The sequence below is a fragment of the Mytilinidion resinicola genome (assembly GCF_010093595.1).
Source record: "Mytilinidion resinicola strain CBS 304.34 unplaced genomic scaffold BDZ99scaffold_14, whole genome shotgun sequence".
NCBI classification, from domain to species: Eukaryota; Fungi; Ascomycota; class Dothideomycetes; order Mytilinidiales; family Mytilinidiaceae; genus Mytilinidion; species Mytilinidion resinicola.
Window position 1 is genome coordinate 1234622 of NW_022985450.1, and position 27069 is coordinate 1261690.

The window sequence follows — 27069 nt, forward strand, 5'->3', positions numbered from 1 at the left end:
AGTCCATATAGAATTATAAAAACATTAACGGGTGTGCAGGTCCTATGTTGCTTTGAAGTTGAAGTAACCTGGATTTGGCCCGGCACATAGGGATGCCCGGCACGCAGGGGGAGTGTAACGTGTCGTCTTAACTCTACTCTGCAAATGCTCGCGCAGTGCTTCGTACAGTTCAGTCTTGCGTTGGGGTGCAATAGTCTTCAGAAGGTCAGGCAAAGATATCTCAGGCATAAGACGATGATACCATACAACAGAGTGTACTGTATATCTTGAGTTGAACACGAGGTTCCTATCTACGAGAACGAGTGTGCTTAAATACAAAAGACAACTCCTAAGAAATCTATGTGTTCGAGCTGCTCACTACGAGCCGCTCGATCCGTCACGTAACCTCGTAGCTAGCCCGGGGAATCCAACACGCACCATTAGCCTAGGCACGTGACTTGCCACGGTACAAGAAGGTACTTCTCTACCACAGCTTGAGCTGACAATGGTGTGGCCGGTGCGGGTCGGCCGTCCTCCCTGCTTGTGGTGGCAACATTCACTGCCAAGTCTCTTTAATATTAGATATTAGTTGTAACTATGCTTACCGGGCGCAACCTATTCCACAGTTCACTAGCTCCGCCTGCTGCTATAAGTAGGAAATAGATTTACTAGGGTCTCTGCTAGCTCTATTTACTTCATGATCTCTTTTAGGATGCCCTGATAACGGTTACGAGAGTGCAATACAAATTGGAGTCTCTTTAAACTCCGATGTCCATGTTCTCTAGCTGCCACTGATTCAGAGTCCTAACCGATGATTTTGCGTATGGATGTTGAGGGCCAAGAACCTGTTCTCGTAGCTGGTCCGATCCGGGAAGAGTTCAAATATATCCTTCCACTCCATGGCCATGTTATTCCTGTACGTGAGTAGCCGCAAGTCGTCCGAATCCAACCACGGCACACGCGTTCGTTGGCGGAAGCGCATATCGCCTCTGTTGAACCTCGGATCAGAGCCCATAGCATGAGGCTTGTATTCCGTTGTGTCTTCATCTGCGTCCTCGTCCTCGGCAGGGCTAGATCTAGTTTACTTTCGGCTAATAAGATTCAGAAATTCTTCCCTCGTTTTAGCGGTCGACCGCAAGCGGCCGAGCATGCAACTAGTGGTGGTAATTGCTCCAGTCTTCTGCACCCCACGCATCACCATACAGAGATGGCTAGACTCTACAACGACGGAGACGCCTTGCGGCTGGAGCAATTCGGAGAGGCCCAGAGCGACCTGCTTTGTGAGCCGTTCCTGGACTTGAAGTCGACGCGAGAACATTTCGACTATCCTAACGATCTTAGAGAGACCAATTACTCGGCGGTTGGGGATGTATCCGATATGCATCTAGCATTGTTAGCCTAAAATAGACTAGGAACGGGGTCGCTAATCATACCTTTCCAGAAAATGGCACGAGATGGTGCTCGCAAAGCGAAAAGAAGTCAATGTCTTTCACAATTACCATCTCATCATGGTCTTCGTGAAATATAGCGCCGTTCACGATGGCGCGCAGGTCGTCTTCGTAGCCCTTTGTGAAGAAGAGCATGGCCTTCGCATAGCGCTCTGGGGTATTAAGCAGGCCTTCTCGGTCGGGATCCTCGCCCACGCATTCCAGGATCGTCCTTACGGCGCCTGACAGCTTGGCCAGGCGTTCTTCCATTTCCTTCTCGGTCGCCTCCCTCCTCTGGAGTGTTCCTCGACCTCGGATCTGTTAGTCAGTCTGTAGTCTCACGCCAGCAGATCTACCTACTTGGCCAACTCAAGCCATCAAAGTCGATTGTGGGGTGAGGGGTATAGGGGCTCTGTGCGCGGCTTGTAGCCAATGGTGTCCTCGTAGGACTACCCTCGTTGTACCCTTCCACGTCGATCTTGCTGTGTTCCATCTGATGTCTCTCACGGCCGTCGCTATCATCCATATGTGCGCTTGTGGACATAGCTGCAAAGGGTGTAGAAGGTTGGTGGTGGGGCTACCAGCTCGCTTGTAAACTACGTCAAGCATCTCTATGGCGTATGATACGGCGCATCCTAATTGGGTATAGCGCTGCTGCGCCGCAGAGCTGTCATGCCTTGCAGTCAACCCCTCTTTTCGCTGCTTCATCATTACTTGGACGGTTGTTGATCCTAATAAGGCCCACATCAGCCATCGTTGTCATCACAGCCATTCCCGACTGAAATGGCCACACTCGACTCCCTAAAGCGGGCTCTTAGACAGACAGCCAAGACAACGGCGTCGTCCCCGAAGCAGCCTTTGTCCGACACACAGTACGGCGTCGGCTTCGATATCTTGGTACAGGACTCAGGATGTATGGCCTACCAAGACTTCATTATCCCTCAATTATCTCAGCTGCTAAGCCCTCTCTTCATCTCGCGTACCCATATCTCGGCACTAGAGATCGGACCCGGCCCAAAGAGCATACTTGGACATCTTCCCGCCCATCTGAGACGAAAGGTCAAGAGATACACTGCATTCGAGCCTAACGGTTTATTCGCTACAAGGTTGGAAGAATGGCTTTGCCCTACCTCCGAGATGAAGTCCCCGCTGCCTTGTCTGGACGGCCCGCCTGATATCCATCGAGTTCCATTCGTTCTGAAGGACACCATCGTGAACGGTAACAATACGGGTGATGACGAGGATGAATACGACATCATCCTATTCTGCCATAGCATGTATGGCATGAAGCCCAAACATAGGTTCATCGAACGGGCGCTGGAACTGCTTGTTGAGCGGCCACAAGGCGGAATGGTAGCGGTTTTCCATCGTGACGGGGCCCTGCATCTCGACGGCTTGGTGTGCCATCGAACGGCTTCTTTCCCTTCCGGAGTCGTTCGCGTGGCAGATGACGATGAGGTACTAGACTGTTTTGCTCCTTTCATCGCGGGGTTCATCATACAAGACGTGGACGTGGACGAGGCTATCCGAATCGAGTGGCGTAAGGTGTGCCGCGCCTTGGGCCGTCGCGAGGAAGCTCACCCAGACCATCTCTTCTTCAGTTCACCGGAAGTCATGGCAGCCTTTACCCAACATGCGACCACATTGCCGGAGCTGACGGCGCAGGTGCCATTGGGGAAGGACCAGGCAGTTAAAAACCGAGAAGCCCGCCTCTACCGCCCTGCCTCGATGATTAGGCCAACAGAGGTCCGACACGTCCAGCAGTGCGTTCGATGGGCTCTAAAGCACGGGGTCGGCCTTACCGTCATTGGTGGGGGTCACAGCGGCCACTGTCTACGGCCCAACGTTGTCTCGGTCGACATGGGCGCCTTTGACAAAGTACATATTCTTACAGCGGGGGACGATGGAGGAGATGCCGGGTCCGATTCCGGTTCCGATTCTAGTTCCTTCGTCGTCGCCGAGGCGGGCTGCAAGACGGGGGATATCGTTCGCAAGGCCATGGCGGCGGGCGTGACAGTACCGCTAGGGGCTCGCCCAAGCGTAGGTGCGGGGCTGTGGCTACAAGGCGGCATCGGGCACCTAGCTAGGTTGCACGGGCTCGCATGCGACGCCATCGTCGGTGTCGTTATGGTCAGCGTCGAAACTGGCCAGGTCCTCTGCGTCGGCCATGTACCAAGCCAACACCGGCCGGCCGATGCTGTTCGCCCAGCAAACGAACCCGATCTTTTATGGGCGATAAAAGGCGCCGGGACTAATTTTGGCATCGTGGTCAGCGCGACTTTCAAGGCTTACACGGCTCCGACCTACTTGACTCGAAACTGGGTCTTCCCGCTGAGTGACAACCTCGAGGCACGGCTCAGGCTCAGCGACTTTGATAAACTCGTCGCCAGGAAGCTCCTCCGGAACTGTTCTGCAGACGCGTATCTGTACTGGGACGCCGGCCGGCTGCATCTTGGCGTGACTATAATTGAATCTTCCACGAGTAGGTCCACTTTTGAAACATTCACGCCCACACCCGTAGGTGCAACTTTGGGGCCGGAAGACGCTTTCAAGGCCGTGGACGCCGTCGGTTTGTTCGAGACGGAGATGTACGTCTCCGGAATGCACGGCGGGCACGGTGGCGGCAAGACGTCCTCGTTCAAGCGATGTTTGTTCCTAAAAAGCATCGGAGAAGCGAACGTCGTCGACCGGTTGGTAGTGGCCGTTAAGACTCGTCCCTCGCCACTCTGTTATCTCCATTTGCTGCAAGGTGGTGGAGCGGTGGGCGACGTTGCGGCTGATGCCACTGCTTTCGGCTGTCGAGACTGGGAGTTTGCCTGCGTGATAACTGGTGTCTGGGACCGCGCCCAAGATGGCACCGAAGCCGCGCGATCTGCCGTGCGATGGGTTTACAAAGTCGCTGAGGAACTGTTGTCCTTAAGTAGCGGAGCTTACGGCGCCGACCTCGGGCCGGACCCCAGAGACGCGACGCTGGCGGCCAAGGCTTTTGGACCGAACCGACCACGCCTGGCCCGTCTCAAATACAGCTTGGACCCGCGCAATGTGTTGGCTTACGCCTGTCCGCTCCCGAAAGCGTTGATGGAGCAGAAGGTTGTCATTCTTGTCACGGGCGAAAGCTGCGCCGGCAAGGACTATTGTGCCAACGTCTGGGTCTCCGTTTTCCCTAAATGCACCCACAAGAGACTCACGGCGCGGACAGTCAGCATTAGCGATGCGACTAAGCGAGAATACGCGGCGACTACCGGTGCCGACCTAGACCGCCTTCTTGAAGACCGTGCCTACAAGGAGCAACACCGGCCGGCGCTGACGAGATTTTTTCAGGAACAGGTGCGGCAACAACCTCGACTGCCAGAGCAGCATTTTCTAGATGCTGTGTACGGCGCCGTAGATGTGGACGTGCTGCTAATCACCGGTATGAGAGACGAGGCGCCTGTCGCAGCGTTGTCGCATTTGGTGCCAGACACCAAGCTACTTGAAGTTCACGTCCAAGCTAGTAAACAGACACGGCAGACTCGCCGAGGGTGCCACGGCAGTGACGATAATGGTAACAATAAGGACAGCAGCAATAACAGGTCGAATTTGACAGCCTTGGACTACCGCCCCAGTCTCGCCTTCGCCAATGACACGGCGGGAAACGAAGCGGCAGAAAGGTTTGCCGAACAGCACCTGCTTCCTTTCTTTCACGAGGACCTGCAGCGACTAGCCAATATGGTGCGTCCGATACCCAACTTTCCACGCCCAGATATCGAGTTTCGCCACGTGCTCGGCATCTCCCAGCAGCCGGGTGGGCTGGCCCTGTGCACGTCTCTGCTGGAAACCCACTTCATCGGTGACTGGGCCAAAGTCGATGCGGTGGCGTGTTGCGAGATTGGTGGCTTTGTCTATGCGTCGGCGTTGGCCTCGCAGGTCGATGTGCCCTTAGTGCTAATTCGTGAAGCTGGCAAGCTCCCCCCACCCACCGTTTCTGTTATCAAGCCCCCCTCGCATATCTCGTCCTTGGCATCCAATAGTACGAAAGAGAAGCGGATTGAGATGGAGCGGGATGTAGTCCCCAGGGGCGCGTCAGTGGTGGTGGTGGACGATGTGCTTTCCACGGGGGAGACGCTATGTGCGGTCCTACAGCTATTATGTAAAGCTGGCATCAGCGCCGAGGATATTAGCATCATGGCCGTGGCCGAATTTCCAGTTCACCGTGGCCGAGAGCTGTTGCACCGACGTGGGTTTGGCAGAATTAATATTCAAAGCCTTCTGGTCTTTGGCGGTGCTTAGGAAAGGAAGAAGGAAGGAAAGGATATTGAAATCTTAGATTTGTGATAAGGATAACTAGCTTGTGATAACTATGTGTGATTTGGGCGACTTCGAACTTCTGCCCTATCGCTTATCTTAGTGGGCGGGATTCATATGCAAATAAGAAGCAGATATCTATAGCTCTAAGTGTCTTCACGCTCCTACTTTAATTAATCTCGCAGTCACGACCAGGGTTGAGGAGTGGGCCGCCAAGGGCCGGTCCAAGACCAACGGAACACAGAAGGATTGGACGAAGATGAAGAACATTGGGCTGCGAGTCCAGGATCACATACATGATTAGTGGGAGTAGTTTCAGCACGGCGGGTTTTTCGCCATGCGGGGAGGGCTTGCCAGCTTGACGTTCCGCTTAGCGCCAACAGGGGGGGGGGCGCTTGTGCCACCCCACCAAAACCTGAACATCAACAACATCATTACAATACGCTCCTACGTGCTAGAAAGCTTCAAATAATTATAATACGTTATCAACAACCTTAAAAGTAATGTATAATACTCTCTACAAGGTAATATAGCCTTAGTTTTCAACGTGCGCACCCCAAAAATAGCCAGGAATCATAGAGTAAGTTGACCTCGTTATGAACGAGCTGTTTTCTTAAGTTATCACGGTCGCAAATCAGTATTACATCTCTTATCACTCTTATGAAGTCATTTCCATCAAGATATCAAGTAGAGGATTGTATTAGGCACCTTCAAGAGGTCTCCTTTTACAGTCGCATGCCCGTAGGCCTTCTCATTTAGGATGAGGAATAAAAAATTAAGAAATCAAAGAATTCTACAGAAGTCTTACCGTCTAAGACGAGCTTAAATCACACCAGATACCCCCATGGGTCCATCTTCGTTCTAGACGAAGCAGCTAGCAGCAGCTAGATCTCATCAGTCTCAATACCAGCATCAGGTCCATGAGCCTGGATGTCCCGCTGCACTTCAGTGATGCGCACGTTCCGATCAATCAACTATTACATACATAGTTAGCTTCGTCAATAACAAGAAATAGGGAAGACATACAGCATTTGGTGCGCGTGAGATACCAATCAGGCCGTCCAACAGCATATAGTTAGAAGGCCCTACGAACATGGAAGGCCATCACCTAAGAGACATTCGCTAGAGACGAAGCAAGAATACAGAATACAGAATACTGGAAGAAACTTTTACCGGAGGCTCCGAGGTACCAGGAAGAGGATCAGCCGGCCAGATATCCTTAGCTACAAGGTACTCCTTCACTATAGCCTCCTCCCAGGCGCAACTACAAGGAACAAGGTCAATTGGATCAAGACCAATAGGGAGCATGGTCAGATCAAGCACAGTACCAGGACCACGAGGCATGCCTGGCATAGCCTCCCGGCCACGGAAGCACTTGTAGCACTTTGGAACGCCATTTATCTGGCGCCAAAGCCGGGCTCGAATCTCCTCAATGCCAGTCGGGTTCTGAGGACGGGCAGAGCGATCCCAACGAGCAGTGTACCTGGCAATAGCCCTAGAAGATCGTTAGCAACGAAGCCAAAGGAAGGGAGGCAAGAGAACTTACTGTCGCTCGGCAGCCGTGGTCTGCGGGTTGGCGAGGACCCGGTTGCGGCGGGTTGTGATGTGCTGGTGGTAAGGAATGACATTGGGAGGCATTGTTGATGACGAAGACGGAGGGGAAGAGAGAGATTGAGTGATGATTGAGTGAAGAGCTCGGTTGTTGTTGACGAGCCAAAGAGATAGAAGGTTGATAAAGAAGGTTAATGAAGAATGATGGAGGAATAAAGCTCTGAGCCGGCGGAGGACTACTCTTTATACCCCGTTATCAACAAGCGCATACCACGCCTGTTGACGAGGCCTGTTAATAAGCGGTGCGACACCAGGTATTATCACATGTTTACAAAGAGCAGGCCAACATACGTTGGTAACGAGCCTCCTGATAGCCTCCTAACCATGCCGATTTGCAGAGAGCACGGCACTTGACAGAGAGCACACTGCTCTATGAGCTTACGATGCCAATACACGTCGCCAACGAGCCTTCTGACCATGTCGATTAATGGAGAGCACAGCACTTTACAGAGAGCACATGCTCTACAAGCTTATCTACGTTGCTAACGAGCCGCTCACAAGCCCTCATAACCACGGCACATCACGGAGAGCAAGGGATCTATCACCCCCCACCTGCACAGACGCAATCATACAGCAGCACGCGTTGGCAACGAGCCTCATGATCGCGGCACAACACGGAGAACAAGAGATCTATCACACCCACCCACACAGACGCAGTCATACAACAGCGCGCGTTGGCAACGAGCCTCATGATCGCGGCATAACACGGGGAACAAGAGATCTATCACCCCCCACTTGCACAGACGCAGTCATACAGCAGCACGCGTTGGCAACAACCTTATAATCGCGGCACATTATAGAGAACAAGATAGATCTATTACCCCCCAACCCACACAGACGCAGTCATACAGCAGCACGCGTTGGCGACGAGCCTCGTGATCGCAGCATACCATAGAGAACGAGCCAGTAAGCTTCCAGGAACCATTAGGGACGCTGAGGGACTGCTAGTGGCTACTAGGGAGCACGTAAAGGACACCGAGAACACTAGGGGACTGCTAGGGAGCACCTTAAGGATGCTGAGGACGCTAAGGGACTGCTAGGGAGCATGGTAAGATCATATTAAGAGCGCTGAGAGACTGCTAGGGAGCATGATGAGATTAGTAAAGAACTGCTAGAGATCACGTTAAGAACACTAAGGGGCTAATATAGAGGTGCTGGGGGATTGAGGATGTTGAAGTTAGTATATAGATGCTTTTAAGAATGTATAGATGCTCGTTAAGAACGAGGCATTTAGAAAGGCTATATATAGTGCTATGCCTTCGTTCCTAATGTAGTAGGGCTATATGCGAATTAAAAAGGATGTATATGAATCGGAAAGGCTGCGTGTAAGTACTATGCCTTCGTTCCTAATATAGTAGAGCTGCATGTAAAATAGAGAGGCTATGTAAAATGGACAAGCTATATAGCCTAGCCTACGGCCTCAAAAGCGGCGTGCCTTCGTTCCTAACGCAGCAATGCGTTAAGAACGAAGGCATAGGACTATGCGCAGTCGCAAGTCTTATTACATGCATAACATCCTCGTTCACGACGAAAGTTTAGGTTCATAAAGTCCTGCCGCTTATGAGTTGGCCTATCATTCCAACTAATAAGATACTTCACAATCGTTATAGACGAGAAGTTCTCTAACCAACCACCCAATCACAGATCTTTCTCAAGTCCCAGCGCCGCTCGCTGGAGAGCCACTGGCAGCCTCCGCGACGAAAGGAATGGCCAGAGAAAGCGCTTGGGTCGTAGCCAATATCAAGAAGGTGGTTTCGAAAGTTGGAGATGAACTGAGTAGATGTCTATCGTTGATGCACGTTACTCCGACTGTTAACACCATAATTACGGCGCTGATGCACGGTGGAGAACTTATGGCTCTTGATGTCATATACACTCTTCTCACGTGACGCCAAATTCGCCATTTGCGATCTCTTGGAGATCGCAAAGTGCCTATGATGAGTCATCACGCAAGCAGCGGACCACCTCCAATTCGCACGTTCCTCCAGTTCATACGATCCTCCAGTTCACACGACCCTCCAGTTCACACGACCCTCCAGTTCACACGATCCTCCAGTTCACACGATCCCCTAGTTCATAGTAGCACTCCACCTTCCTCATCGGAGTCGTCCTCAAAATCGTAAGGGTCAGGCTGCGAGTTCTTCAGTAATCTCGCCTGTTTGTCACAATGATCAGAGTCAGAACTCTCTATGCTGAAGTTCACCATATCCGCGCCGTCAAATAATGGTAGGGTAGAACCAAAATCTGTTATCGTCGTCGGTTCTTCTATTTCAACAGGGAAAGCATCAAAGACAACAGAACCTCCTACCGTAGGAAGTGGTGTCTTGGCCTCTCTAGTTAACCCGTGCCCTTGCTGGTGCAGAACTGACTCGGTGACTCCGGTGAGAGAATCCGGGTGCCAAGCTTGTGGCGGGATTTTCTCCTCTATCTGCTGTAGGGCCTCCTTTCGAATATCACAAGTCATCGAATTTAGAACATCTCTTTGGCGGTTCTGGCTGATGATATCGCACTCAGCGTCAAGATCAGGCGGTCGCCAGTTCAGATATATCTTGCGATGCGACGCCGGCTCCACAAAATGTCCTGGATGGTGCCGGAAGTAGAGCAGACAGCAAAAGCAAGCTGGCTTGCTGCAGGCAATATACCGATCACCGGCTGCAAAGGACAATTTGCCCACGTGGAACTGCTCCAGAACTTGGATCTCGGCGTGGACGCGCGTTGAGAAGTCTGTGTAGTTATCTAGGAAACGCCGAGATAGTTGGTATTTATCGTCCATCTCTGCAAGCGCTTGCTGATATCGGTTAAGGTCCGGGGAGTTCGCAGGTAGCATGCGGACCATAATGCTTTCTAGTCTCGTCTTTCCATCCGCTGGAGGTGACGCCGATTTTGGCGGTGTAGGAATACTGCGGACTTCAAAGTCATGGAGGAGCTCAGGAAGCCTTGATGCGCAAGAGAGAAGCGCCTTAGCCGCTCGAAAATGATGTCCGAGCCGTCCGATATAATGCCTTACTAACCCAAAGGTGTTGTGTATCGCGTCTTCGTTGCTTTTGTAATTGGGTTCTATACTCAGTCTCGCAAGTTTACGCATCGAGTCAGACTTCCGATTTTCGTACGCATCGAGTCAGACTTCCGATTTTCGTACGCAAAGTGGCACAGCTCCATAGGGCTCAGTGGGCATTCCCAAGTTCTTAGCCATTCAGCAAGACCAGCTACTAAACAAGGGATGTCAGCATCCTGAAAATGTATAGACGGCATAAACCTCTAAGCACGGCAACTAAACTTACCATCCTCTCGTTCTGTTTGAGCAAGATATGCGTGACATTTTCGCAATAACGGGCTGAGGTGCGATCTGTACTTCTTAATTCTTGGAGTTGCAAATCTTATACACTGTGCAGCTATATCGTTTACTCCTTCCAGTGTGACTAGAGTCGCCGTGATTGAGATGTCTCTCAGATTGGTCAGAAGTGACTCTAAAAATGGGACAATCTTCCTCCTCGGGCAAGAATTCGAGGCCACCCAGAAGACGTAATTTTGCGGCGTCGAATTTAATCCAATAGCGGTGACTGTGTCGCCACCTTTATCGTAGTCGCATGTATACGCCAGCTCGCTAAGGAACATCCGTCTTAAGTCTTTGAGTGGAAGTTGGGAGACATTCTCTCGGGTGGAAAGCTCGGCACATGTATGCTCCCCTCTCGTACTCCCTAGCGTATGCAGCAAGACGAGGGGCTCGTAGAAACGGCTTAGTTGGCGTCTGCGAGGGTCAAAGCGAGGCTGTGTTGGGGAGAGAGATCTCGGCTCGGTGAATGAGCTTGTGTTTACTGAATTCTTTCGTTTTTTCCCTTTAGTCACAACTAGGACAGCGTGGGAGAAGGGAGATTGCAAGCAAGACTAGTCGGGATAGATATATAGGGACAGTCACTGAAAGGCTCGTCTATCGTACGGCACTGAGAACCTTGTTCCTTTATCAAACCTTCTGACTTAAACTGAGCTTTTGGTGATCGATCTCCGCACGGCTTACATGACGTCAACAATTTGAATTAGCTTTCAACTTCGCGATAAGAGCGATGTGTACCGATGCGATTGGGCAACCGCCCGCAGCAATAATATCTTCGGGGAGTGGAGAAACACATGAAAGCAATACGGTTCACCCAATAAACCCAAGTTACGTAGCAGTTCTGCCGCATCCGGCCTCTGCGCTGTGCGGATTAACTAATTAGAGGTTGATGTGTTTGGAGTGAGCTGAAGCCAGTACAAGGTTAAGCGAACCCTCGAGTTTGCTGGTCCATGGCGGCGTTGTGTTCCCACTGCGGGGCGATCGATCATCGATCGATTTTCCAGGCCGGGGAGACTACGGTACGACCGGAGTCACTCGGCAAGCATTTAATTGGGGATTGTGTAGGCTAGGTGATTGCGAGAACTGGCTTACTGCACATGAAGGTCGACGCGCTCTGCTTAACTAATCAGTCGCACAGCCATGTTTTGTCCCTTCTCTTGCGCATCATCCTGCCTTGGACTCGAGTCTGATCCTCTCTGCTCGCCCCCTGCTCCGCTTTGCCAGCAAAAGCTTCCATCCCTCCTCGCCTCCTGCCATTATACTTCACCTAGCGCTGGCGTCTTGCTCGCTCACTCCTCACCAGCGTGGCTAGGCCGCAGTGTGCTGTCTATCCTGCTTGGCTCTCTCTTTCGGGTTGATCCGTCCTCTCTCTCACTCCGCAGCCTCATCAACCGCCTTGTTTGTCAGACTAGACTTACAACGCCTACTGATAGGCTGTTCACCGGAAAGACGGTACTTCCCCCGCTTCTTCTGCCAGATGCTGGGCTGACTTCTCCCCGTAGCCAACCTACAATACCCCCGCCAGATCTCTCGTCTGCGCCTCAACTTGTCTTCATTACCTCTCTGCAACCTCCGAGCTCTCTCCCACCCGCTCTTCTATCACTCTCGCCGACCTCGTATATAACGCTATGGTTTTCCCAACCCCTCCTGTAGATGCAGCCCCGTTGCGGCACCAGAAGTTTTTCGCCGTACGAACACGGTTCTTGGCCGCACCTTGCCGCTCACTAGTGATAGCAATGCCTTCGCCGACCTCGATATTCAGGATATGAAGATAATCACTTTCCGTAATCAAGCTGAGGTAGGCCGGCCCATGTTTGTCCTGGTTGGGTCATTGCTTACTGATTCTCGCTTCGGGTAGCTTGTGCGAGTGCGCCCAGATACGTTGACAGAGACGCTTGCATGGGCATCACATATCCCACCGGTATCCGGCTGTGTGAGCCCTAGGCGGGATGGAGACTTAGAGCGCGCTCATGCTGGCAGCACGACAATCCGAGCACGCATACGACGGCGGACACGGGCATGGGCTAGTTTGAAAATGATCGTGACCACGATCTCGAGCATGTCCTTCAGCACGAAAAGTGCGTACATCCCGGGTGCCCACGCCCAGGACGATCGCCAATGTCTCTACGCGAGCACGATATTAGATACGATTCGATCTGATTTTGAGAAATACCTAGCCCCGAACTGAGGAGTGTCACTTCACGACATAGCGCGATCTTTACGTATACACCAATTCTCTATTCTTTTTCCATCGGCGCAGAGCTTCACCCCGCTTTTCCCACTTCGACTGCGTTCACCCGCCCCGCAACTTCGAGAGGAACCGCACGGGCACGCGTATGTCATTGCCATCGAGAAGGCCGGCTCGGATAACAAGTTTTGGGGTCGATCAGGCGACACTTGCACAGCATGCTCCCACTAGTGGTGAATTCCAGCCTTGCGTGGCATAGGCCGGATGAGGATTCAGCAATGTGTCGCGAGGGACATGTGTGAGGCAATTTACGCATAATACAAAAGGAGCTAGCTGCACGTGTCTCACTTTTGCACGTAATGGAGTAATGTATCATAGGTTACTTAGCTCTCTAAAACGCCAAACGGCTTAGCGCTTATTAAACCGATTATGTGTTCTCGCCAATATCTTAGTCGTTCTAGTTACACCGCATCCACTTGACTGTAAGGCCAGCACCCCACCCAGATTTCACGCCGTTACTTTCGATCGCATTCCCTATCCGCGCCTAGCTAAATCACAACCGTCAGCTCAATTGCAAAGTGAGGCTATGTCATCTTCTTGCTGTCTCGCTCACCGATGTAAGAAGCCGGTGAGATGTACACCGGTCAGGCACCTATGAGTCAACAAGCAGCAACATCAGCAAGGCTGTGGCTGTATCGCAAGGCGTAAATACAGCCCATGGCGCTGTGCATGTTAAGAGCTTACTAACTTGCTGCAGGGCATGGGGCAGCATTCAGCTAGCGGTATCCGGTGAGCGTGTTGGAGATTGGAGCCCTTGGCATCAGCCCAAACTCCAACTATAAACGCCAGGCGCTCTTCTCTGATTTTTTTGTGGTATACCAGCTAGGCCAAGTCATTATATTAGAAACTAAACTTGTTTACGTTTTATTCCCTAAGCGCGCTGCTCTACTCTCTAATGACACGAAAATCAAGAATACTAGGAATGTTTGGACGCTCTCCCCGTCTCAGCGAAGATACACATCCTATGGCGCAGGCAGTTGAAGGCGTGCGCTTGCCAGGTAGTGTTACCCAAATCTTTCGTGCCCTGGCGTTAACAGTTCCCGGCAGATTCTACGCCAGATATCGACGTTTTGGACATGGAGCTTTTCACCAAAGGTAATCAGCTCCTATTTATTACGCTAGTGGAGTATCAAAAATAACCAGAAAATGGAATAGATTTCAACACGTGGTTTGGAAAAGCGGCCTTCCAGTACCATTTGAGTTTAGCTATTCAAAAGGAGCACTTGGGACATGCCGTTGTCAACCCAAAGGTAGCTTGTAGTGATGTCTTTTCCCCCTCTTAGTTTTAGAGACTGATCTTCTTTAGGACGTTTTTGAGCAAGTGGAAGCAAGATACTGGAAGGAGCCTACTCAAAACGGCGAAGGCAAAAGCGGCTTGCATTATCCTGGATTCGAGCTTTTCCGCTGCATCAATGCTGCTCGCGCCACTAAGGACGATAAGACGTTGCGGTTTTTCTTGGACCAGCTATCGTCTAATATTCTATCAAGCTGCAGAAGGCTACACCACGAGAAAACGGCAGAAATGGCAGCGGATACGCCATTTAGTCCGGGCCAGATTCACCGCGCCACAGCCCCGAGCTCTAGTATGGGCAGCAATTCATCCTTAGGCAGGGATAAAGCAACGGGTACTGCCATGAAGACAGGAAGCTCGCTGCAAGAGGATGTCGTCCAAAGCCAGGCCATTTTCGTACAGGGCCATCTTCCGCTATCGCAGCCACTTTGTTTAGAGTGCGAACGACCAGTGACGCGCCTTACCACGAGCCGTTACAATCGGAATGGTAACGCTCGTCGTCCGTACTTGAAATGTGTACCATGCGACAAGTTCCATTCCTTTGCGGACGAGCAAGGAAATAATCCTGAGAACCTTAGGTGTCATTGCGGCGAACCTAGTAGGAAGCAGGTTTCTGGGATTAAAACCCAATCGCAAAGAGGTTTACATTACGTTTGTAGCCTAGGGAACTGCGACTTTTATCGCGCGGCAATAGGGCCGAGTGGGCATCAGGTATTGTTGGACGAAAGACTCCCAAATCAAATGAGGACGCTTGGGTTGGTTTGAAGAACGATCTAGATGTAGTTTGGTTGTGCGACTCTCGCGAAATAGATATTAGGGTTCTTTCGGCTAGCTTTTTAAGTCGTGAAATGTTTAACCATGTGTCAAGAGGCTACGTAGAGAAATCACGTGACTGTAGCAACAACCCTGATTACCCAGAGGTTTGTTCGATACACATAGAACGGAAGGCTTCTGACTATATTGGAACTCTTCTATTTCCCTTCATCTAAAGCCAGTTTCGTCCCTCAACTTCTTGTCTTTCTCTCTTATGTGCTTGGCCCAATTAAAAGGTCCGAAGGCCTCTTGGGCTCCTATCATAGCGATACCATAGCGCATCTATGACGCCTCTTGGTTAGTGAATCGAGGCGTAGTTAAGACGAAGCCTACTTATAACTCTCCCACCAAGCGATGGAGGAAAGCAGGACATAAAAGGCCTCCATACTCCTCAATTAAGCTTACATAGGCACACTACTCTTCCTCCTTTCTATCAGACACCGAATTAGCAGCTGTATAAGGAGTCTCTTCGACAATGAGTGATTCAAATGCTACAATCGAAGATACTACATTATACCAGGCCGAGGTATATTCGAAATGTCAAATCCTTTGCAAGATACTGCTAATAGAAGCTAGGGTACACCGCTTGCTGCCAACTCTACAGGTTCCGATGAGGTTGTTGATACAGCAGGGCAGGTAAGTGATACTTGCTTCCCCGCTACGTGTTCATGGTTTACTGATATAAGCAGGATATACCAGAGCACGGGAACAATTTGGGGGAAATTAAGGCAGATGCGGAAAAAAGAGCCAGGAAGCTCTCACCCTGCTCTAATGAAATAAACATGCCGTCTCTATACAGTCAACTAGATAATCCTTTAAAATAAATCTTGTGCAGCTCTAACCTACCCTATTAGGGAAGATTAAGAGACCGGATGCCTTGGCTAATCAGCTTAGCTGCAGACTAAGCTGTCTTGAGGGGAAAGTTAGTAGCCTTGAAAAAGTTAATTAATTACTATAGTATGGCTCAGCTAGGGAAGTTTAATGATAGGACTGATAACCTGGAAGAGAATCGGGGAGATATAAGAGACATTATTAGGCTACTGCAAACCAAGATTGATAGCGTCAAGAAAGGGATTGATGAAATATCAGACCGCGGAGGTGAACGGGTGGGAAAGGCTGGAAAGAAGAATATAGCATCCGCAAGGAAAAGGGCACGTGAGGCTTGAAGCTGGACAAGTTTACAGAACTGAGGAGAAACGCGATGGTACTGGTACAAGCTGAGATCGTAAACCTGTATAGGGCCTTGCTTGCTCCATCAGAGTCTGCATCCACGATCAACTCCCGCAAGGGTACATGCTCTCGTCAAAGACAACCTCCTTCTGTACTACCAGGAGCTATGAATCATCTGCCCAGTTTTCTAGTCCGCAGGGACTTATTTTGTAGTCAACGCCGGCTTGATACCGCTTACATGCCAAACACCGCCCTGGCCAACAATCCAGAATTCATGGAAGCCAAATGCAAGGGATACAGCAACGTTTTTGCCGCCACCAACACGGATCGAGCCAAGAGCAAGCCCAGTCTCGGGATCAATGATGTCCACACCATGACCAGCGCCGCAAAATATCCAACCTTCATTGCTCACTCGGATGCCGTCGTAGAAATAGGTGATAGGGTTGTTAAGCAGGCGCTTGTTTGTAAGCGTTGGGCATTTAGCTCCGGATGAAGCTGTCGCGAAGTCATATGCCCAAAGCTCACGAGCTCCGTATGGGTTCTTCTTGACGGGGTAGTACTGGGAGACTCCAGTGTCAGGGAGGTACAAAGTGCGACCGTCAGGGGATATGGCAACTCCGTTTGCGTTTCCGGTCGTGGTTTGGAGGAGTTTTGGCCGCATTGTTGTGCCGTTGACGAAGTAAGTGGAGGGATTCTGGGGTGGTGTGAAAGGGACGATGCCTTTGCCCTGCAGGTATATTAACATTGTTTCAGGGGTTACGACCAAAAAACGAGGAAGTTACCCATCCAGACCTACTATCAGTAAGGTAGAAGTTGCTGTCAGGGTCTATGGCGAGATCATTGAACCCTCCGAACGGTTCTTCGTAGTAGTGGTTTATAAGAGTTGTTCTCTTCCATGTCTTTGGGTCGATCTTAGCCAGATATCCCGTCTCGTCCGGACCACCATCAGTAACAACGTAGATAAAGCCATTGAACGGAACACAGCCATGTACATTGATGGTGGGTGGGCTTGTGGTGATCTTCCGCAGCTCGTTCGTTTTAGTGTTTAGCAGGTACTGCCAGTCATGTACACCGTCGGTGTTATTGCCTGATGGGCCCCATTCAACAAAGAAAAGGTCGTTTGTTCCAGGCACCATGCATGGTGCCTCGTGACTCCGAAACGCTAGTGCTTGCACATGCTCGACCTTGGCCTGTGGTCCAACGATGTCGAAGAACTTTTCATCGTAGACGACGAAATCGGTTGAATTGAGCTTCTCGTTTCTGTGGACCAGTCAGTATGGCACACTGCTAATCAATGTTCGTCCTCACTCACAAGACTGCCAGTCGTTCGTCCGACACTTCCGCCTTAGCCGGTGCATCAAATACGGAACGGTTAAACTTGCCCGGCAACACAGCAAAGGAGAGATTCTCATATGAAAGCCAAGCCCATGACCTAACAGTGTTGTTACTGTAATTTTCAGGCAGGGCCTTCGAGAAATGCGAAGCTGAAGCATTTGACGCCGCCAAAGCTCCGAGTAGTATTGAGAATTTCGTCATTGGAACTGACTGGGACTGAGACTGCCAGAGGTTCCAGACCCATAATTCCACCCTTAACATGGTTCATATTCTCGTAGCGGAATCGAGACTCGTCATCGTTTGCTTACGGTCGGCCCTATTCCGTGGCGAGTGGCTAAGCTCCGGGAGCAGCCCACGGCCGTTTCCTGTAGGTGAGTACCACTAGACTGCGAGATGAGCTTCGTGAATTTGCATCGTCACTCATCTGAAAACCTGGGCTGAGTCAACGCTGGAATGCTGGGTAGGTACCACTCCAGTCTCGATCGACGTTCATAGTCACATGTGAAGGTATAGATCGCTCTAGATTTCTTATCTACATTTTAAAGCGCTACAAGAAGTGGTAGAAGAGTGTGCTCGGATATCTAACGAGGTGCTGTATCTGTTCGCGACCGTGGATTTTCATAATCGCTGACTTGATTCCTAAGCATTTGAATCTTTTCTTACTAAATCTGCGTCTCGTGGACGTAACGGGAACGATTACTATAAAAGATAGCCAGCACTCTTCTCATCATTCCAATTCTATCTGAATTTCCGCGTAGCCTCCATAAATTTCATCCCCCCCTTGATCTCCTTCGCCACATTCTCATCCGCCTCAACCTGTTTCCTCATCAGTGGCAATACCTCCTTTGCCAGCTCCTTCGGCAATACCACAACCCCATTTAGATCCCCAATTAAATAATCATCCGGCCGAATCTCGATATCTTGCTCGCTAGTTTGCAGCTTCACCGGCACATTCACACCAGCCACTTTGACGAGCTCGTATGGCGGTGCGGTGCTCAAGTCTCGTGCGAATACGGGATAGTTGAGTGCGCGCTGCTCGTGGAGGTCGCGGAAGCGTCCATCGATTATTGAGCCTACTGCTCCGCTGACCTGGGCGCGGGTGGACATTAGGCCACCGTAGACGGCGTTGGGGGTGTTTGGGGGGCAGGAGATGAAGATTATGGCGCCAGTGGGGATGGAGTCGATCTGAAGGGAGATAAGTTCGGATTTCAAATCAGGAGCTGAAAGGCTCCATGCAATGAAGCGGTATGCCAAAACACACAAGCCGATGCTCGGCCGTGTAAGTCAATCAAGGGAGGAAATGGAGCGTAGATGCTTACGTAGTGGGTAGGATGTTTAGGCGAAGGGTCATCCAATGGTACGTACTTCACTGTATACGCTGGACCGACAATTCTGGTCATCCCTTCTTGTCGTTGCGGAGACCATAAGGTCAAGCCCGAGAGGAAGCCGCCGTTGGGGACTTTGAGTTTGCATAGAGCGTCTGAAACATCACAGCTTGGCATGTTTACTTAGCACATTGTCCCGTTAAGGAGTATGATGGCTCACGTTGTGAATTGAAGTAGATCCTTCACAATGGGGTCCTGTCCAACAGCCATTCTTGTGGGAACCTGATCTGACTTCGCGTGGCTAAGACTGATTTTGGCGGAGAGAAATGGATAAATACGTAGCATGTATGCCTTTATATATCCTAACTGCAGCGTATACGGGAGAATACGGAAGGTGTTGCATACTTCAGCTTGAGCTTGCCCGGCGATAATAAGGATCAGGGGTTCAGGTGGTGCTGCCCCGGCGAGGCTCCGCGGTGACTTTCCGTGGCACAACGAAACGCGTGACTCTACCAAAAGCCATACACACTTTGAGCTTCCATCCGACCATAGTATTACTACCAAGCAAACCCAACATGCTGCCTGTTAATTCTACATTTGGAACCACCATCAGCCATCACAATGTCCGAAACCGCCACCATTCGAGTAACGCCCGCCTCTGCACACTCCCTCACAACCGCCATCCTAACCCACTTCAACGTCCCCTCAGACCGCGCAGCCATGATCGCCGACTCCCTCGTCCTCGCCGACCTTCGCGGCGTCGACACCCACGGCATCAACCGCCTATCCGGCTACCTCGACCGCATCAAAGCCGGCGTTCTGGACCCCAATCCCTCTCTGTCCTTCATCCAAAAAACCCCCGTAATGGCGCATCTAGATGCCCGCAACACCTTCGGCTTCGTAGGTGCGTGCCTCGCCATCGACAAAGCCGTCGAAATGGCGTCGACCTACGGCCTTGGAGTAGTGGCGGTCAATCATAGCAATCATTACGGTATGGCAGGAACTTACCTCCTCCGCGCGGTTAATAAGGGATTCGCGGCGTTTGCATTTACGAATGCGTCGAGGAGTATGCCGGCGTGGGGGTCGAAGGAGCCGTTGTTTGGGACGAGTCCGTTTGCGGTTGGGGTGCCGGGGGGTAAGCTGGGTGACTTTATCTTGGATATGTCACCTAGCGTGGCTGCGAGGGGGAAGATTCGGAAAGCAGCTAGGAGGGGTGAGCGTATACCTGAGTGGTATGCGTTGGATGCTGAAGGGCGGTCGACGACGGATCCTGAAGCTGCACTGAAAGGGGTGGTACTGCCGATTGGAGGTCCAAAGGGGAGCGGACTTGCTATGATGATGGATATCTTCGGGGGCGTGCTCTCCGGAGCAGCGTTTGCGGGTGGCGTCAATGATCAGTATAAGAATCTGAAAGATCCTCAGAACGTTGGACACTGGTTTTTTGTCTTTCGACCGGATATCTTCTTAGAGGGCGGGAAGGAGGAGTTGAGGACTCGGATGGATGTGTTGGTGACGAAGGTTCAGGAGTCCGAAAAGGCTGCTGGGGTTGAGCGAATATTCACGAGCGGCGAGATTGAGGCCGAGATGGAGAAGGAAAGGCGACAGAAAGGGATTCCCTTCACTCAGGGCGAAGTGGATTCTTTGCACGCTTTAGCGGATGAAGTTGGCGTAGATGTTCGCTTGAATACGATTGAAAAGTTGAAAGAATAGTAAAATGGAATCTTTAAGAGTTTCTCTCTACAGGCTTTCGTATGCAACCTTTTCTGGTCGCTCCATGCGCTCTGCAGAGTACGGAGTTGGCTTTTTGATCGCCATAGTATTACACTGAGGTCCACGGAGAGTGCCTTGCATGTACAGTAAAAGATGAGTGATTATATCTAGCATAGTAGTCCCTTTTCGACGCATTGTGAAACTTAGCAGCCTCATAGTATCATTCAAACTTTACAGACGCTCGTAAAATATTCTCAGATCTCGTGGGTTTACTCTTGCTTATACATGTGAAAGCATTGGCGCAGTAAATCGAATGAACTTACACACCCTCAAGGCACTACCCAAAGTATTCTCTAGTTACTAACCTTCAGGGCTTCTTTTTTGACGTTTAACTTTCAAGTAATAAACCTGAAATGCGGACTATCATCCGCCAACTCCGTAACATCAATCGAAATCCCCGGCTCTGGCTTCCCATACTTCTTGTCTCTGTGACTATTGACCGCTTTCAATGCGAAACTGTTGATCAGAGCGAATGAAGCCGTCGCAATAGCCAACCCCATACAAACGGCATGCCCCTTCCGAAACTGCGGCGCATCGGTCGTCGGATAAAACCATGTGCCCGCAATTGATCCGAGATTCCCGAGCGCTGTATACAATCCCATACCCACAGCTCGCTTTGTCTCATTGCCGAAGTTGTTAGCGGCCCACGCATGAGAAGGGGAGTATGTGGCGTAGACGCAGGCTACAGCGATGCAGATGCAGGCGTATTTGCCGTGGAGCTGGGACTCGGGTAGGAATGCGAGGAGCGCGTATGCGATTGCGGTGACGGTTGCAAGGGCGGCGCAGTGGAAGCCGCGCTCGCGATAATGGTCAGAGGACCAGGCGAAGATGTACATTAGGACGAAGGCGCAGGCGTAAGGAGGGACGGTCATGAGATTTGCTTTTGTGGGTTCGTGGTAGCCTAGGTCTGATTCCAGGTTGTGAGTGCGGCTGAAGAGGAGTAATACGGCGATCCAACGTACCTCGAACGACCGTAGGCAGGAATCCCGAGATCGAAGACAGCATCCCAGCAGTGGGGAGATAGACCGCAACTTGTAAATAGAGCCGCCAATCGGTCACTGGCAAGAGGATGTGCTTCAGCTGGATCTTGCCAGCTACATCGAATGACTCGCTGTGGTAACGAGCTTCCGCAATCTCTTGATATCGGCCAGAGAACCGCGAGTTCTTGGATGGTCGATCGGGTATCCACCATAGACAAAGTATGCCGAGGCAGAGGCCAGGCACGCCCTCGATCAAGAAAAGCCACTTCCATATCGGCGTTTCACTGTCGATGTGGCCAATTCCGTAAGCCATGAGGCCACCAAATGCGCTGGGAGCATTAGTTAGCGTCTTTTTCGATCGAGTCGGAGGGATTCTGAGCACCCTGCAATAGCGGTGGGACCAAGGAACCAGAAGACGCGAACGCCCATCTCTGAACGATGATACCAGAGCGAGAGGTAATAGACAATTCCAGTGCCGAAGAGCCCCTCGAAGATGCCTAGAAATAATCGGCATACGAGTGCTCCTGCATAGTTGTAGGCGACGCACTGGAGTAGGCTGGCTGTGCACCATCCACAGATGCCGAAAGCCATCCACTATTTCTTCTTAGTCCACGAAAACGGTTGTCCATAATAGAACGCTCTTACCTTGGACGGTGGGAAGACTCGATATCCAATGCATCCAGGCACCTGAAAAAGAACAAGCCCAACATAGAATATCATGACGGTAAGTTGCCATTGGGTTGGAGTCAAAGACTTAGTGCCAGGACCAATTCCCTCACTGACCGTCGAATGCCCATCATCGAACCCGTAGAGCTTCGCGTTCTATCATTGCATGTCAGCCCAAATTCACAGCTTCAGAGAGAGCCATGACAGATAACTTACACCAATATTACCGCGGTCAAGATACTCGAAGAAATAAAGCAGCGAGATCATTGGCAGGATAATGAAGTCCAACTTCCGCAAGTATCGCTTCTGTTGGATGGCCCACTCTGGATCCTCGAGATTGCGAGATTTCTTTTGAACATCGTCTGGTGCGTAGTCGGTGGGTGCGTTCTCATGGCGCGTTGAGATATCTATATCAAAACTTCTCCTCTCATTTGAGGGTTTGTAGTCGATATTCATCGTGTCGTTCTACAAGGATCTTCACAGCCGCTGAGGTATGTCTTGAATAATTGAAGTAGATGAGTTTGAATCAGTCGGTGCCCATATGGAAATGTTGCGCTGTTTAAGTGCATCCAAAGATGCCACTCTCAGCTGGGGTGTGGAGAACCCGGAACGAATCGAACGACTCTGCCGCTAGCTAAGGCACTACTAAGTACCTAATTGGCTTGGCGGCTTCTTCTAGATTTGCGGGGTTGGGATGCTTTCGCGGCCAAACTCTATGGGTCATAGCTCAAGTGTTCGTGTGGTGGTAGGCTGGTCAAGTTCCCCCGCGAGTCTCCGTGGAAAGATTCCGGGCCGCTCGCCGCTCCGGAGAACAGCCATGGCAAACATTTTCCTCAAATTTTAATTCGGAAGATCGAGCAGGACTTCCGATGAACTTAGAGCGTCGGTGAAAAAAGACTCGATTGAAGTTGACCTTGTGAAATTATCACTCCCGTTACTGTGTCTTGGCGCATTTTGCACCACGAATTCTCCTGCAAAATGAGTTTGATGTCAAAAGATGAACTCCCCGAGGGCTCCTGGGATAGTCATGTTCACGTTGTAGATGAGGTAAGAGAAGTGCACCTACGAAGAATCCTAAGTTATGAGCTGACCGGTACTGTAGGCTAGGTTTCCTCTGCACGAGCTGCATCCATATCGACCGCAGAAAGCCGATCTCGACGATTTCCTACGCTTCGAATCCAGCCAAGGCATCTCCCACGTCTGCCTCGTCGCATTCTCAGTCTACCACACCGACAACTCCTCCATCATCGACGCTCTAACAAGGCTAGGGGGCAAGGGCCGCGCCGTAGTCTGCATAGACCCAGAAAGCATCACAGACGAAGAGCTGCAGCGACTGCATCAATTCGGTGCTCGAGGTGTTCGCTTGAATCTGAGGACAAGGGGCGAGCGCGTGGATACGCATGTGTTCGAAAGTCTATTGAGGCAGTATGCAAAGAGGCTTCGTCCGTTCGGTTGGGCAATCCAGCTATACGTGGCCTTGGATCAGATTGATCAGGTAGCGGATGTGATACCAACTCTTGGCCTTCCTGTAGTGATTGATCATATCGGGTTCCCGGATTCCAAGAAAGGGCCCGCTGCCTCGCAACTAGGCTATGAAGCGTTCATGACGCTTCTGAAGTCGGGAAATGTGTGGACGAAGCTGAGCGCTGTGTATAGGTTTGATGATTTGCCGGATCTTGATGAGTATGCGACGGAGATCTTGCGAACGGCTCCAAATAGGGTTGTCTGGGCGAGCGATTGGCCACATAGTGGAGGTGCAGAAGCTAACCCAGGCGGCAACCGAGATGCTGTACAAGAGTATCGCAAGGTTGATGATCATGCTTGGATTGCTAGATGCAAAGCTTGGTGTCGGAAGGTTGAAGGTGGGAGCGGCGAGAATTTGATACGGAAGATTTGGAGAGACAATCCGAGAGCGCTATGGCAGTATAATGAGGATGTGCGCCATACCAGCTTATTCAATGAAAGCAGGCTTTGAAGTCCGATGAAAGCTCTCGAGCCGTTTACTTAGTCCTTTACCCCACAAGACTCTTCACAATCAACTTAAAAGCTGGTGGTGTCGAAAATGAAACACTTGCAATCGTTTTAGTAGTAAACCTCGTAAGAGGATCAGACCTTAGGGAGGCCAGAACCAATCTCCAACTGCGTTTTCCATGTGGTATTCCGGGAAACAATCCAAGAGAGAAAAGGAATCCACGTTCATAGTGCTTGAGTTCGCCATGTTGCCGTAGTCTACAAGTGGATCGCAATAAGGAAAAGCAGGTAGGAAGTGTCCAAAAGTGAGATTTTCACTAGTGCTCAAAGCACCAGCGCCTGAAAGGTCCGTGTTGGAACTGTCAGACTTGAGGCTATTCGTGAGAATATCAATACTTCGCTGGACTAGCGGACAAGAAGTGATGCCCTGCTCCAGTGCTCGTAGAAAGGTCTGCATCTTCGTTGCAGCTTCGAGATCTCCTAGTTTAACGTCTTGGACCATGACTGTTGCTCCCGTATAAATGCAATATGCCATGATGTATGTCATTCTTGTGCAGCCAAAGGTTTTCTCGAGCAGCAATAATAGCTTCTCGAGGTAGTCTGAGGACGTCCGGCATTCCAGTCGGTGAGCTGGAGCGGAGTAGTAGGGCCGATGCAAAAGGATAACAGTTGTATAGTACAACATGCTAAGGCGATTCAGCATTTATCTGCATTGGGAGCGAAAGGAAACCAACTTTTGCGTCAATATCTGTGGAGGCGGCGAGATTTCTGGCAAGTTTTCTGGGTCATATTTCAGGTGCTTTGGTGAAAATTCTCTCCATTGATTTAATCTGTTCTTGATATCTTTCAGAGTTTGGTCTGTTTCGGCATTTGAGGTTCGGGAATATAGCCGCAGCATTATATCGTTTATAATTACGGCCAACTTGCAGTAGTTCTCGAAGCAAGTGATGGCGTGTGCCTTCATTGCTGGATATTCGCCTGGTTTTAGGTTGCTGAGATTCACGGATTCGCCATGATGTGGAGACCAAAGTTCATGTTCGGCAAAATCATCCACTGTCTGCTATCAGCGGAGTACTCTGCTATCATACGTGAAAACCTACGAAAGTTGGGGGTGCTATCGAGAGGGAAATCCGTGAGAGCGGGCATCCGCCCAAGGTAGAGACTAATGGCTCTAGTAGACTTGGTTAGTCTTAGCTCATGCTTGATTCAGATCTCCAGCATACTTATCCCAAAAGTACCCGCTCCAGAATAGTCTTTTACTCAGGTTGCAGCACTACAACCTAGGATCAACAACTCATATGCCAGAAAGCTACTCTCCGAACATCAGCTGTAGAGAACCCAGCTGAAGCCTCAGCTGTGCAGGGCTCATCTGAACTTACTAGCGCGCCACCCTGGGGGTGGCCCCTTTCCTTCCTCTAGTATATATACAATTCGCTAGACACCGATAGAAATCAGAGTCAATTTCAACCTGAGTCTTTTCCGAATCTCAAGATCTTCGGTGGTCAACTGTCCTAGACTTTGGATTTGTCCCCCGCTATGGTGCAGCCCAAGGTCGCTGACCATCCGAAACGCCATCCCGCTGTAAAGCCATGCCTGAGAAATTTGACCGAAAGCCAATTCTCGGGCGCTAAGTTGTAGTAGTGCCTGTACTGTGGGGATAGAACTTGGCTTGAGGATCTCAGTACCGAGCAGCAGGCGCGCTCGTGATATTAGATGCTCGCCTAATCTTCCTTCTCCAAATCGTGAAGCATGTGCGCATAAGACAACAAGGAGAAATTGAGAGTAGTATTGTCCACCCGTCATCATATCGCCTAATCCAAGTTGAACGGTGATGATTGAAATGTCTGGGTGATTGCTGGCAACTTACGCATGAAAGCTGGGCGATAAACCCACATGAACGTAGGTGAAATCCACGCCCAGTATATCTGAAGGTGTTTTGAGATGACCTCGCGTGGAATGTCACTCTGAATAGCGGCGTTTCCGAAAGCGAATTGCTCCCATGCCCTGCACTCCAGCGCGTTCGAAGGAAGCAATTCACGACCCGAACGGTTTGAATTGTAATCTGCCCCATGAACATCGTGCGTTAGTAAAGCTGGTGGTGGATCATGGACAGAAGATGTAGGACCAAAGTAGCAAAGCTTTCCACTTTCATCCAAGCTTAGGTCGGAGCGCAGCTTGTCCGTTCTTGATCCTTGACTAGAAGCATCCCACGAGGCGGAGTCTGTAATTCTTACGGACGGCTCGGGCGGTACTGTGGATTTTGTCGAACCAGGGCTGGCTAAGTCGGAGCTTTCAGATGGAATGGCGTCGTTGGAACTGAGAGCCTTCCTCAACTCCTGGATGGTGGCTTCCGCGTCCTGCAGTTTTTGAGCCATTCCAAGGACCTGGGACATGGGCGGTAACTTTCCATAGTGACATTCATCTTGGTAGATTTCGCAGGTCTTACAACCTGGTTGGGCGCCGTCGCAACGAGTCTGACATGTTAGTCAGAGCTGTCATAGATAACGAAGTTGACCATATCCACCTTTCTAGTCCGACAATTGGAGCATGTCAAGCCTCGATTTGCTCGGCTCCTGCGCTCTGTGCCCAATCCAGATGGAGTCAAAGAGATCCGCGAGGCCTTGGATTTTACTGATAACCGATGTTTTGAACCGGAGGAAGCAGGCATCTTTGTGGTCCAGACACTTGAAGGAAAGCAATGGATTGAGAAACAACAGACCGGGGTGGGCAAAGAAAGGTGAAAAGTACTTTGAAAACTCCAAGTTTTAAATCCGGGGAGAGGAACGAAGACTGCCCCCAACACACGTGACCATTTGCCGAGGTGAGGGGTAGAAGAGCGGACTGATCCCTTGTGGCAACCAACTGGCT

At 50.7% G+C, this 27069-nt stretch overlaps 13 protein-coding genes across 13 annotated transcripts; 5 read left to right on the top strand and 8 right to left on the bottom strand.

The window, feature by feature from the left end:
• Nucleotides 1-644: 644 nt before the first annotated feature.
• On the bottom strand, nt 645-2069 carry BDZ99DRAFT_81158 (GTP cyclohydrolase I). Its single transcript, XM_033728920.1, has 3 exons — nt 1767-2069; nt 1413-1717; nt 645-1363 (listed from the first exon to the last, which is right to left on the bottom strand). Exons 1-3 carry the CDS (start codon nt 1948-1950, stop codon nt 1061-1063), a joined length of 792 nt encoding a protein of 263 aa, XP_033574493.1. The 5' UTR covers nt 1951-2069; the 3' UTR covers nt 645-1060.
• Nucleotides 2070-2189: 120 nt separating this feature from the next.
• BDZ99DRAFT_573329 (phosphoribosyl transferase domain protein) lies at nt 2190-5826 on the top strand (the record flags this gene model as incomplete). Its single annotated transcript, XM_033728287.1, has 1 exon — nt 2190-5826. The coding sequence occupies one exon, from the start codon at nt 2190-2192 to the stop codon at nt 5673-5675; it is 3486 nt and encodes a 1161-aa protein (XP_033574494.1). The 3' UTR covers nt 5676-5826.
• Nucleotides 5827-6574: 748 nt separating this feature from the next.
• Nucleotides 6575-7328, bottom strand: BDZ99DRAFT_478991 (uncharacterized protein; the record flags this gene model as incomplete). Its single annotated transcript, XM_033722205.1, has 4 exons — nt 6575-6664; nt 6717-6775; nt 6881-7185; nt 7237-7328. 4 exons carry the CDS (start codon nt 7326-7328, stop codon nt 6575-6577), a joined length of 546 nt encoding a protein of 181 aa, XP_033574495.1.
• Nucleotides 7329-8783: 1455 nt separating this feature from the next.
• Nucleotides 8784-9273, bottom strand: BDZ99DRAFT_537250 (uncharacterized protein). The gene has a single exon (XM_033726609.1). It carries the CDS (start codon nt 9169-9171, stop codon nt 8953-8955), a length of 219 nt encoding a protein of 72 aa, XP_033574496.1. The 5' UTR covers nt 9172-9273; the 3' UTR covers nt 8784-8952.
• A 102-nt stretch (nt 9274-9375) lies between these two features.
• On the bottom strand, nt 9376-11584 carry BDZ99DRAFT_489804 (uncharacterized protein; the record flags this gene model as incomplete). Its single annotated transcript, XM_033723010.1, has 5 exons — nt 9376-9634; nt 9671-10395; nt 10441-10454; nt 10568-11049; nt 11565-11584. The coding sequence occupies 5 exons, from the start codon at nt 11582-11584 to the stop codon at nt 9376-9378; spliced, it is 1500 nt and encodes a 499-aa protein (XP_033574497.1).
• Nucleotides 11585-14390: 2806 nt separating this feature from the next.
• BDZ99DRAFT_465379 (uncharacterized protein) lies at nt 14391-14976 on the top strand. The gene has a single exon (XM_033720530.1). The coding sequence runs from the start codon at nt 14403-14405 to the stop codon at nt 14934-14936; it is 534 nt and encodes a 177-aa protein (XP_033574498.1). The 5' UTR covers nt 14391-14402; the 3' UTR covers nt 14937-14976.
• Nucleotides 14977-15459: 483 nt separating this feature from the next.
• On the top strand, nt 15460-15808 carry BDZ99DRAFT_523145 (uncharacterized protein; the record flags this gene model as incomplete). Its single annotated transcript, XM_033725781.1, has 3 exons — nt 15460-15510; nt 15561-15620; nt 15674-15808. The coding sequence occupies 3 exons, from the start codon at nt 15460-15462 to the stop codon at nt 15806-15808; spliced, it is 246 nt and encodes an 81-aa protein (XP_033574499.1).
• Nucleotides 15809-16356: 548 nt separating this feature from the next.
• On the bottom strand, nt 16357-17750 carry BDZ99DRAFT_489805 (NHL repeat-containing protein; the record flags this gene model as incomplete). Its single annotated transcript, XM_033723011.1, has 4 exons — nt 16357-16881; nt 16937-17414; nt 17467-17601; nt 17701-17750. 4 exons carry the CDS (start codon nt 17748-17750, stop codon nt 16357-16359), a joined length of 1188 nt encoding a protein of 395 aa, XP_033574500.1.
• A 477-nt stretch (nt 17751-18227) lies between these two features.
• Nucleotides 18228-19084, bottom strand: BDZ99DRAFT_392581 (RraA-like protein; the record flags this gene model as incomplete). The annotated part of the gene is made up of 3 exons (XM_033715796.1): nt 18228-18674; nt 18809-18983; nt 19035-19084. 3 exons carry the CDS (start codon nt 19082-19084, stop codon nt 18228-18230), a joined length of 672 nt encoding a protein of 223 aa, XP_033574501.1.
• Nucleotides 19085-19383: 299 nt separating this feature from the next.
• Nucleotides 19384-20524, top strand: BDZ99DRAFT_537252 (malate dehydrogenase; the record flags this gene model as incomplete). Its single annotated transcript, XM_033726610.1, has 1 exon — nt 19384-20524. Exon 1 carries the CDS (start codon nt 19436-19438, stop codon nt 20522-20524), a length of 1089 nt encoding a protein of 362 aa, XP_033574502.1. The 5' UTR covers nt 19384-19435.
• A 137-nt stretch (nt 20525-20661) lies between these two features.
• BDZ99DRAFT_447934 (MFS general substrate transporter) lies at nt 20662-22745 on the bottom strand. The gene is made up of 5 exons (XM_033718035.1): nt 22447-22745; nt 22288-22386; nt 21947-22110; nt 21547-21893; nt 20662-21491 (listed from the first exon to the last, which is right to left on the bottom strand). Exons 1-5 carry the CDS (start codon nt 22684-22686, stop codon nt 20920-20922), a joined length of 1422 nt encoding a protein of 473 aa, XP_033574503.1. The 5' UTR covers nt 22687-22745; the 3' UTR covers nt 20662-20919.
• A 366-nt stretch (nt 22746-23111) lies between these two features.
• BDZ99DRAFT_447938 (amidohydrolase 2) lies at nt 23112-24205 on the top strand (the record flags this gene model as incomplete). The annotated part of the gene is made up of 3 exons (XM_033718036.1): nt 23112-23277; nt 23333-23984; nt 24027-24205. The coding sequence occupies exons 1-3, from the start codon at nt 23209-23211 to the stop codon at nt 24203-24205; spliced, it is 900 nt and encodes a 299-aa protein (XP_033574504.1). The 5' UTR covers nt 23112-23208.
• Nucleotides 24206-24343: 138 nt separating this feature from the next.
• Nucleotides 24344-26007, bottom strand: BDZ99DRAFT_489809 (uncharacterized protein; the record flags this gene model as incomplete). Its single annotated transcript, XM_033723012.1, has 4 exons — nt 24344-24887; nt 24936-25258; nt 25302-25380; nt 25670-26007. 4 exons carry the CDS (start codon nt 26005-26007, stop codon nt 24344-24346), a joined length of 1284 nt encoding a protein of 427 aa, XP_033574505.1.
• Between the last annotated feature and the right edge of the window lie 1062 nt (nt 26008-27069).